At 38.4% G+C, this 11353-nt stretch overlaps 1 protein-coding gene across 1 annotated transcript; it reads left to right on the plus strand.

The window, feature by feature from the left end:
* The first annotated feature begins 1648 nt into the window (after window positions 1-1648).
* Window positions 1649-11318, plus strand: EMC7 (ER membrane protein complex subunit 7). The gene is made up of 5 exons (XM_061998860.1): window positions 1649-1953; window positions 5795-5914; window positions 7844-7982; window positions 8491-8571; window positions 10659-11318. Exons 1-5 carry the CDS (start codon window positions 1664-1666, stop codon window positions 10809-10811), a joined length of 783 nt encoding a protein of 260 aa, XP_061854844.1. The 5' UTR covers window positions 1649-1663; the 3' UTR covers window positions 10812-11318.
* The last annotated feature ends 35 nt before the right edge of the window (window positions 11319-11353 follow it).

The following is an 11353-nucleotide window of genomic DNA, read 5'->3' on the forward strand; positions in this document are numbered from 1 at the left end:
GAAGAACCTCATCAATCATATGTCTTCCTGGTTGTCTCCAAAGCAGAGGCATCTCAAGATCACTGCCAGAGAAGTAATTCGCATTATCCTGCTCATGTGGGGTGACACATGCTTTAAAAGTCATGCTTAATGTAACATAATGGTCTTATTAAGGATCAGCTGATGACCAGATTCATTAACTCTGTTTGGTAATTAACTCTGATATAACTAAGAAAGGTAAAAAGGAAGCAAATGTAATTACAACATAACAAGGAATACATAAAACACTACAGGACATAATGTTTCAAGGCAGAACAGGGGCAGGGATGGTGTTACAGGCTTCTTGGCTCTTTTAACTCTGTGCCTGCCTTCTAAGATTTTCATGGAATTGTACTGTCAATGAGTTCTAGTTATTTATCAGAACCAAACTGCAGTGCTACTGACGCCAGGAAAGTACCAGTCAGGACTCAATAGCCAATGTGACTATTAAGCATGTATTCTTTATTGCAGCGCTGGGCACATAGGGGATCACTCCACCGCATGTGCACCGTTTAAAGCAAAACTTTCTACATTTATATAGACTAGATATGCATATTCATTACATTTCTTCATTAGCCCCGCTCATTCTCCCACCTTAGCCTGCCCAGGTTGCACCTCCGTCACACTTCCTTTCAGTGGTCTTGTGGCTCCCTAGTGTTTGTCCAAACCACAGGACAAGATTGAACTAGCCTTTCTCCAGCCTTGAGTGGTTGCTTATTCATTTGTCTCACTCTGATTGGTCCAAGATAAGTTCTGTTCTTGCTGGATAACAATAGGAGTTAGATATTCTGCAATGAAGGCTTCTTGCGACTCTATAAGGTTAGCAATTTCTTAAAGCGAATATTTCAAATACTTAAGGAGCTGCAAATGTATTCTTGCGATTTTCTAGCTATGCCTATGTTTTCTAGCTAATACATTATGTCCTATATGATACTTCTGTAAATTCTTTAATTCACTATAAAACATTGATTAAAAGATGGCACTTTAGGCCTTGATTTAATGATAATTTAAATCTTTTCCTTTTGTAAGCTTGACTGTAACTTTTGCCTAGAAGAGCCTTGGTTATTACTCTTAGCGTGGTAGCTATTAAGTTTAAGCTGCCTTAATTATAACTGGATCCATTCTGCTACTAAGGAAAATACATGTGCTTCGTACACATTTATTTTCTTTGGGTTCGTATTTGTGTCCTTACTTTTACTCACAAACTGAAAAACAGAGGAGTCCTCCCCGCCTTTCTCACACCCACTCCTGTTTCTCATCTGGCCCAGAACGACCTGTTGAAACACTGTGTACAGGGGCAGAATAGACAGGGTCCAGATCGCTGCATAGCCGGAGCCAGCTCCGCCAAACATTTTTAGCCACGATGCTGCTTTTAGAGGCCAAGAGCACCACCTGCAAGACCAGACAGATCTCTGCGGCGGGCAGCTTTGGAGCACCTGCAGGTGCTGAGGCCGGGGCAGGGGCCGAGCCGCCGCCAGCCGCCGCGGCCCCGCGGCCCCGCGCCCGCTCCCTCCCGCGTCCCGCAGCTCCCTCTCGCCCGCGCGCTTCGCCGTCCCCTGGCGGCGCGCCGCCCTCGCGCACGCGCCCAGCTGTTGACGCGGGCTCGTGCTCAGCGCATGCGCGAAGGCGAGCGATCCGGAGCGCGATGGCGGCGCGGAGCGGGGCGGGCGGCTCGCTGCGGCCATGGCTGCCGCCGGCGCGGAGAGGGGCCGGCCGCCCGCTGCTGCTGCTCCTGCTTTGCTTGCTGGCGGCGCCGCTGCCCGACGGCGCTGATGGCTCGGAGACAGTCGGGATGGCGGAGGCGCCGGGCGGTGCCGGGCCCGGGGAGCGGTTTAAGATCGAGGGCCGGGCCGTGGTGCCAGGGGTGAAGCCGCAGGACTGGATCTCGGGGGCCCGAGTGCTGGTGGACGGGGAGGAGCACGTCGGCTTCCTGAAGTGAGCGGCGGGCCGGGCGGGGGCGGGGATCGGTCCCAGCGGGGAAGCAAACGTCCATCGCCGGGCTTAGACCGGCGCCGCGGGTGCCACTCGGGGGGGTGGCATCCGCGCCGCACACTGGCGATTACTGCCCGCGATGGCTCCGTAAGATGGCGGCCGGCTATGGCGGCGCGGGGCCGCTCCCCGTAAATTCGCGGCCCTGCTCCCCGTAAATTCGCGGCCCTGTCGCGCTTGGCAGCGCACGGCTGTGGGAAGGAACGTCTCGCGTCCCGCATGGGCCGTACTTGCACCTTGGCTTGTCAGGCGCTGGGAGAGGCCAGGCCTGTCGTGCTGTAGGTATCACTGCTGTCGGCGCCCTGCAGGCGGGGTCAGATGGGTGACTGCGGTAGACAGCTTTTTAGTGAGCAAAAAGTTAAAACTCAGTTTCAATTAAAAAAAAACCAAAACAATACAAAACAAACGTTTGCCCTAAATTGTGGAGTACAGGGTTTGCTCTCTGCTTTTGTGGCTTCATATTCTGCCACTTAAGACACGTGCCTTAGATAAGGATGTACTCATTCCAGAGAAACGTCTGTTTCAGTGGAGGGTTACAGTTGTGAGCTGTCTGTTAAAATGCCCGTCGAAATTTTTTTTTCCTCTACCAGTGAAAGCTATTTCAAGGCTTGCTTACCACAAGATCACACAAAAGCATTTGGAAGCTGTAAAGAATCACATTATCTTGCTCAGTGTAAGGTGGTAGTGGGTTATAGATCAGCAAAGGATCTGGAGATATTAGGACATAGAAAATGCCCTCCGTTTAAAAAAATAACTAATTTCATAGTTCCAACCTCTAAAGCAACCTCTAAAATACTTTTTGTTATTTCTAATATAGCTTTATATGCTACTTTTAAAATTATGTATTACAATAAAAAGTTTTATATACAGTTAAGATGTACCATCTCATAAATTATACCAGTCATTTTTATTATTCCCTCTACAGTAAAAGTTAACTGAAACTTTGACTCTGGGAACCGTCAATAGGTTAACACAACAGATTTTGTTTTGCAAACTTACAGAATCTTGTCAATGTAGAACCTGACAGGCCAGTACTACCAAGCTATGGGAGTTTGACATATTTTGGAGCTAGTGTAATAAATAGCATGAAGTTGGTAAGTTTCCAAGTGATTACTTGGAAATCATGTTGTCTGAAGTACAGGGAAGTAGTTTTAGCTAAGAACATACGATATTTATGACAATGGAACCTAGAGCTTTATTGATTATGTTAACTTGATAGGTCTGTTTGTAGGCATGTCAGATTATGTTGTTACTACTTAAAGACAAGCAAGGAATATTAACTTACTCAGTTTGATAAATGTACCATAAACATAGTACATTTTAGAAAACATGTTTTGTTAGTTGGGTTTTTATCACTTGTAGTGAGCATAGTACTGGATGGCAGTAAACTTTACTAAGAACTGGTAAAAAGAACAGTTTTCTGAAATAACAGTGATATTTAAGGTTCAGTAGAGGGATCCTTTGCTTTCAGTGATAGATTAAAATGTATTTGATGTATCAGAAGATATATTTGTCAGCATCTCTTAGGCAGATTTTATTATTAATGTGGATGCCATTATGGTTATCAAGTAGAGGAAGTTATTTGTGCAGCAAAGCTGCTATTTGAGTATTTCAAGAATCAATTCTCTTCTACAACCATTTTTATAAATCTGATTAGTTTCCACACTGTAATAAAATTAAACTTTTTTTTCTTCTGAAAAGATACCAGTATTTGGGTGAGGGAGCCCTAGCACACGCTGCCCAGGGAGGGTGTAGAGTCTCCTTCCTTGGAGGTCTTCAAGACCCGCCTGGACATGTTCCAGTGCTACCTGGTCAGGTGGACCTGCTGCTGCAGGGGGTTGGACTAGATGATATCTGAAGTTCCTTTCCAACCCCTACCATTCTATGATTCTATGATTTGCAGTGAGAATATGCTTTGTTATATAAATAAATCTTTAGGGAAAAAAAGAGGTAATTGAGTTTTGTCAAAATAATACCACAAAGAATGAAAAAAATAAAAGGAATTTTCTAGGGACACGTGCTCATAGCAGTTGCAGTACAGGATAGGGTAAGCATTCTTAGGGGTTGAAATGATCACACAAAGTGATGAGTGAAAGCCCCCTATGCAGTACTGTGTATATTCTTCTGTCTTCCTGGCAGGAAGATCCATAAGTGATGTATGTTGTTGAAAGGGAGAATTTGTGTGTAGAAAATGAGGACAAAATTATTTTTTAGGATTCATTTATTTTTTTTCTCACACAAGTTTCTAATGTATCAGGTTTTATTGCCTTCCCCCCCCCACCCCCCCTTAGAACAACTACTTTTATCATGAGTCTTATTTTTAGGAGAGAGATTTTTTTATATTGATTTTAAAAGAGTAGAGAACACTTTTTTTTTTCTCCTGGAAACTTCTGGAAGCATGTAAGAGGAAAACTACAAGCTTCTGTACTTTAATGGCAGATGGTGCTGAAGTTTTTGACTATGCTTTTACTTACATTTTCACTGAATATTGAAGTTTCATATTTTAAAATAAAAGTAGCCTGTCTAAAAGTCCCTTCTGTGTACATGTTCAAAGCTTTTAGTTTCCTTACTGTTGTGATAGATCTTTCCAATGTGGGCTAGTCCTAAAGGGAACAATTAAAATAAAAATCTCTGTGTTGCAATAAAAGCACAAAGCACAACTTTTGTGTATTGCAAGTCATTTCAAATATCTACCCACGCTATGTAGGATGTCAATTTTTGTGGATTTTTGCTTCCAGCAAGGTAAACTTAATCATATCAATTTCAGAAGGGAGAAGTCAATTTTGCCATTGTTTGAATATATTAAACTTAAAAATTTGTAATCTTAGTTGGTCTGTTAAATGATTCATCCAGCAAGGCAATAGCTTGAGTGCATGAGAAAATCTGTAATGTACATGGTAACTTCTGGTACTGTTGTGGCACACAGGGCCTTGGTATTACAAGTGCTGAGCCATTTAAATTTGCCTTTTGGTTGTTGTTGCATTGAGATTTATAATAAGAAATTATACTGTTACAAATCTGCTGGGGAAAAAAAAGGTTATCTACACAAAGTTAGATAAGCAGAGACATCCTTTATTTGACGATGTACCAAGGACATGGGATCATTCCCAAAGAATGTCCAACGAAGCATTAAAGTTAACATTTATACCCAACATTCTTGTGTTCTTTTTTACTATGCATAAAAGCCCACTTACTCATTAACTTTATCCTTTACCTTGATTGGTTATTTGTTACTTTTACACATTACATCACTCTTATTGATTGGTCCCTTATTACACACAAGTTGTATATATTCGTATATTTCAAAATCATTTGGTCAACTAACTGATTTAAGCTACTGGTTACTTGGTGTTTTGAACCAGAACGGTACTAACTATGTGTTGCTCTGGACCAGAAAGTTATGGTGGTTCAGGACAACGAACAGCCTAATTGTTAATATAACAAACTCTTTTCTTCCTCTGAAACAATCACTCCCGGCATTGTTTTTGGATGTTTTATGGCTTGTAGATGCATGAATTTAAACACTCCCCCTCATTATCGCTCTTCGTATCATGTCTAATTTCTCATGCACGTTCTACTTTTTGGGAGTGGCTTCACCCAGGATGCCTAGTTTTGCATAGTTGTGATACTTATGCATTTTACTTAAAAATAACTATTCAATAAAGTTATTTGAATTTTTATACCTTCTGTAACACTACTATTACAGTTTCTTCTTTAAAAAAAAAATGAAGCACCCCCTCATGTACTGGAGCATATTGAACTGGAGTGGAACTTACTGTTTTTTCAGGACAGATGGAAGTTTTGTGGTTCATGATGTACCTTCGGGATCTTACGTAGTGGAAGTTATATCCCCGGCTCATAAATTTGAGCCCGTGCGAGTTGACATAACTTCAAAAGGGAAAATGAGGTGAGCCTTTCCTGATTTGCTTCTGTAATAATCTCTGAAGTATGGGTGACAGCACCAGATGAGAAGTAATGTAAACAGTGCTGTAGATCTGATGTTCCATTTCAGATCATCTGTTTCAGCTTCTCATGTCACTTCTAGGAACATGTTTCTTAAAATCCAACGTCCGATTTCTTTTATCCTTCCATATTTATAACATTAGGAAATGGATAAAAGAATCCTGTCACTTTAAAGTTTTCATATGTAGCTGTTGTGAAATAAAATCTAGACATAAGTCAGTTAACTGCTTTTGTCAATACCATTGTTTTGTTTGTTTTTCTTGTTCTCTTTTGTTTTTTTTGTCAAGACCTGACACAATGAAATTTTAGTTAATTCTAGTTCTAAAATACTGCTGTTTCACCTCCATAAGGTACTTCTCACAGTTACTGGCAAATGCTGGTAGTTGCCAGCCTGCAGTACCTTTGTGGCATCATTAGCTTTTCCAGACGGATACACAATCTCTCTAACAACTGTAACTGTACGTCTCTAATTGCAAACTATTCAGTCAGTGGTACAGAAGAATGACTATCCTATCTTGTAAGGTGATTCAGTAATGTTTAAAGGAATGTGTTTGTAGTTCATTTTTCTTTGTGCTGACACACATATTCTGTCTTCAAATTTGTCTTTTACAGCATGTTATAAGAGATGCCTTTACGTTTTAGGAGTATAAACATCAGGATAAACACCATAGCAGTATTTTTATGGGACGTTAAAAATGGGAATGTCAAACTGAAAACAATGCAAACAGTTTATAGTCTCACTGTTTATAGCAATAAGAGCACCATTTATTTGTGCTTTGATTTTTTTTTCAAAACATGAATTTTTTAATTTTATACTTCAATTAGGCAGTATCTCATTGGCAATAATTAATATGTAGTAAATGTTGAAGGAACTTGGTGAAAAAGACACAACAGTGTGAGCATAAGCTTTTGCTTGGTGCAGTTTTGATGCCAGAGGGCTAGAGGCAGCAAATTTAATGTTAAGTAAGTTGCTGGGATATGTCTGCAAAGTCCCAGGAGGCCTGGCATTTCTACCAGTCAAACAGGTCAAAACTACATTGAGAAATAAACTTGGGAGATGCACGAAAAAACTTTTAACAGGGAAGGGAAATTTTTCCCTAAAAACAATACTGGAGTTTTTAGAAGCAGCAGCAGCATGTGAATAACGGTGTTTGAAAAATCTTAAAAGCTTTTGAAGAAAATAGGTAGTTGTAGGACGGAGAGACATTATATGGGTGAGCGTTTGCTGAAAAATTGAAAAGAAATAAATTATTTCTCTTGTAATGGGCAGAAGTCATCCCTGGAGTTGAACAAGGTAGGTAAATGTTCGTAAATAATGAAAAATATGTGAAGAGTGACAAAGTTAGATGATAGTACCAAGTAACTACCTAAATACTAGGCCCAAGCAAAGAATGCTCATGAAGAACTGTGGAAAGACCTTATAAAACAATAAAGACTGAGATTCAGTTCTGGTAAATGGAAAGTAATTCACTTAATATTTACTTCATTTGTAAATAATTCTTACCTCAAGCAAACTGTTGAAGCTACTCTACACTGTTCAAAACAGTATGTTCTCTTTATATATTTTGGCTTTTCTTGCTCCCTACCAAGGTGAGAGAAACTATTTTGTGGAAGTCACATTTGAATAAATGGTTCTCGTGTTTCTTATCTTCAGATCTGTTCTCCATATCAAGGTTTTTAGTCTACTTAATAGCTAGCTTGGAAAATAGGTAAAGCATGCTTTGATTTCATAAAGTATGTTGCTGAGGAAAATCAGCTTCTGAAAAGACAAGCCTAGATGACACTGCCTAGCAGATAGTTTTGTTTATTGCTGAAATGTCATTTTGTTTTGTTAAAGATTTATGGGTTTAATTAATTACACTTTTTTCATTAGAGCAAGATATGTGAATTACATCAAAACTTCTGAAGTTGTGAGGCTGCCATACCCACTCCAAATGAAATCTTCTGGACCTCCTTCATACTTCATAAAGAGAGAATCTTGGGGATGGACAGATTTCCTCATGAACCCTATGGTATGTACAAGGGTTAAAATATAATAAGGATCCAAATACAGCTGTTCTTCAGAACACTGAGAATAAAGTAATTGAGAAAAGATGTGAACACTTTGCTCTTCTGAAAGGATTGGTTTATTTCTTCAATTTTTTTTTACTGGTTTACAAACAAGAAAGTTTTCTATGACCTCTCCTCCCCCATCTACCCGCTCTCTTAATGTGTGTCCTCTGAAAATTGTCCATAGTCTGGTTCCTTTGACAATGTGATGTTCTAGTAATGTGGAGATCAACACATTATAGCAGTTCAAAGAAGTAACAAGCGTTTGTCCAACTTTGAAATCTGTTATTTAAAACATAGCACTTCCTTATCAGGTTTCTGTCCTTACAAGTGAATTCCTGTTACCTTGTTACTGACTCAGAATGTAGTAGTTCTAGAGTTTGTCTGCTTAGCTAAAAGGTTTATGTCAGTATTTCTGAAAATGTCTGGAGCAACAAATAAGCTGAAGAAAACTCACTGTTTTCTATGTAGGTGATGATGATGGTTCTACCCTTACTGATATTTGTGCTTTTGCCTAAAGTTGTCAACACCAGCGATCCTGACATGAGACGGGTAAGTATGGTCAATTGGTGCAGACAGAGTGATCTAAGATTATGACATTTTAAGGTACAGAAAAGTAATAAAAACAAAACTGGACTTCTAAGGGAGTCTTAATGGACGTGTTCTATTCAGTTAATACAGTGATGCTATTCTAACAATGAATTCTAATGTTTCCAACTCATCAATTTGCTATTAAGCAGCACAACACAGAATTAAATAATTTGGCACACCTTTGAAAGAATTACAATAGGAATGGTGTTTTCTGGAGTTTCTTTGGAGTGATGATTGTAATTTCTCAAAGGCTGTTTTCTTCTGTAAATTTCCAGTGTATTTCTGCACTATGTTTCGATCTAGTGCTTAATTTTTAGACATCTAAAAATTGTCAAGTGTGTTGAGAAGAATGTGATGTGGGGTTCTCTTATCCATCAACCTAAACCACATAATTTACAAGACTTGAATCCAGATGTCACAGTAGCATATATGATATGGAGTCTTAATGTAGTAATTAAATTACCTGATTTATTGTCCTTTCGTCATGCAAAATGCCGAATAGCAGAAGGCTAGGACAAAATGGAGCTTCAAGGTGTTTGCTAAATCTTTTGTATTTTTAGAAGTGTTCTTTGTCTGTCTTGGGTGGCTGCTTTCTGGGGCTTTGGTTACTTTAAACTTATTTTCCTCTAAATGACCACTGTCTTCAGTAGTACTTCATAGGTGTCTTGAGGTTTTTTTTCTGTTAAAAGTAAAACCTATAAAAACTGTATCAGAGCTATTTAATCCATTTTGGCTTTAATTTTCATTAAAAATGAGATAGGAAAATATACTAGATATCTGTGGAATGTTCTTTAAATCAAGCTGAACTTTGGAAGTTGGATTTTTTAAAAATCCTTCCTGTTTTTCACTTATGTGACGCTGTTCACAGACAGGCTATTGTGGTGGTAAGCCATCAGAACTTCTGACAGTTTAGTTCTTACTAGATGACTGATATGACTTAAGGAGAAATTATAACTTGAGAGAATCTTGCCTATAATTTAAATTGTCTTTAAAAAAGGTAATTTTAAGAACCCAGTTGTAATGGCACTCTCTAGATGATCAGGTATTAAATTCTTGAGTTGCATATCCAACATCAATTTGCTTGTGGAGGATATGGAGCTTGTATTACATTTTTCAAGTTAGATTGTTTTTTATCAGCACAGTATTAGTTTCTATAGAAAGTTATAGTAACTCTGCCTGTGTCAGAGGCATTAAATAAAGCTGCAACATAGATGCAATAGTAACAAAGGCTACCAGAACAGCTTTTGCCTCACTTATACCCTTAAAGCTGTTAAAGTTGTATCAATTACAAATGGTAACTAGAAGAGCAAGTCAACAATCTCACCTCAATTGGCAATTACTGTGAGTATTATCACATTGTGAATGTGCAGTTCAGCTGTTGTATGCATTAAAAGTACTTCAGGATTGGTTGGTTTGTTTTAAACCATACTAATTCATCTCAGAGCCACTACACTTAACTCTACAGTTACATTGAGCTTAACTGGATATATGGTCTCATAGTAAAATCCTTCCTTTCATGAAACAAAGAAAACTTAGCTGCTATATGCTAATAGCTTGATGTTACAACATACAGCAATAAAAATATCTAATAACTCCAAACAGCTTCAAAAATATGCTAGATTTAGCATAAAACTAGATTGAAAGTACAAAAGTATGTGAAGTCCGTGAGAACACAAATATGAAAATGTAAAAAAAGTGCTTATATTTTAAAATAGAGGAAAGTAATGCTCAAAAGAAGTAATAGTAGGTTTTTTTGTTGTAAAATTAAATAAAATATAATCAGGTAGTTACCCTGTAAGACTGCTTAAGACATGGTTACTTTTTTCTGTACAGCAGTGCTTTTAGTTTTGGGGGTTTACATTTCTGTGTGTAGCTTGGCATTTGACTGTGGTTGTGTAATATATGTAGCAATATATGTACCTTGGAGGACTACAAATAGTAAAACAGTATTTGGGAAAATGTGACTTATTTCTGATATGATCTTTTAACTGATGCCTTTGAAACAGAATTGTAATGACCTATTAAGATTATCTAATTTCTGCATGCAGGAAATGGAGCAGTCAATGAACATGCTGAATTCCAACCATGAACTGCCAGATGTCTCTGAATTCATGACAAGACTCTTCTCTTCAAAATCTTCCAGCAAGTCTGGTAGTAGCAGCAGTAAAGCAGGAAAAAGTACTTCTGGAAAAAGGAGGTAGTTAAGTCTTCCTCCTAAGCCTGACTTTGCACAACTTGTTTGTTATATGGTATTTTGTGTATATTTGTCTTGAAGATCAAAAAGCCACTACTGTAAACTTTAATCCATCACAATACACAGTGTGCTACAACTGTGGTATGTAACTTTTTTTGTTAGTCTATATAAGCTGTTTTTTACTTGACAATAAGCAAGAAGACATGGCTTCAATACTGTATCTGTATAAAGTTATTGATAATGAATTAACTATATTGTTCTGTAGAGGATTATTATAAATTATATGATATACTAAACAAGAATGTCTTAATCGTAAGACAATGTATAAAAAAAATTCAAAGATAATAGAAGTCAAGTTCAGTCATAAGATGGCTTTATTTTTTTTTACTTGCGGTTGCGTCCTGAAATGAAAATATCTTCCTTTTAAAATTGAGTTGTGGGTTTACTGGGTAAGTCGGTTCATGTATCAGCTTGTCATGTGTGTTACATATAAAATCAATTTATTTTACATTGATTGCTGCCTGTACACTTCAGTTAAGGACTTCCCAC

Source organism: Colius striatus, chromosome 6, assembly GCF_028858725.1.
Source record: "Colius striatus isolate bColStr4 chromosome 6, bColStr4.1.hap1, whole genome shotgun sequence".
NCBI classification, from domain to species: Eukaryota; Metazoa; Chordata; class Aves; order Coliiformes; family Coliidae; genus Colius; species Colius striatus.

Bases quoted from the DNA above. Each gene is read 5' to 3' on its own strand.
- EMC7 (XM_061998860.1), top strand. From the start codon at position 1,664: ATGGCGGCGCGGAGCGGGGCGGGCGGCTCGCTGCGGCCATGGCTGCCG. The intron at 5,915-7,843 runs GTGAGCCTTTCC...TTTTTTCATTAG, and splicing joins ACTTCAAAAGGGAAAATGAG to AGCAAGATATGTGAATTACA. The intron at 7,983-8,490 runs GTATGTACAAGG...TTTTCTATGTAG, and splicing joins ATTTCCTCATGAACCCTATG to GTGATGATGATGGTTCTACC.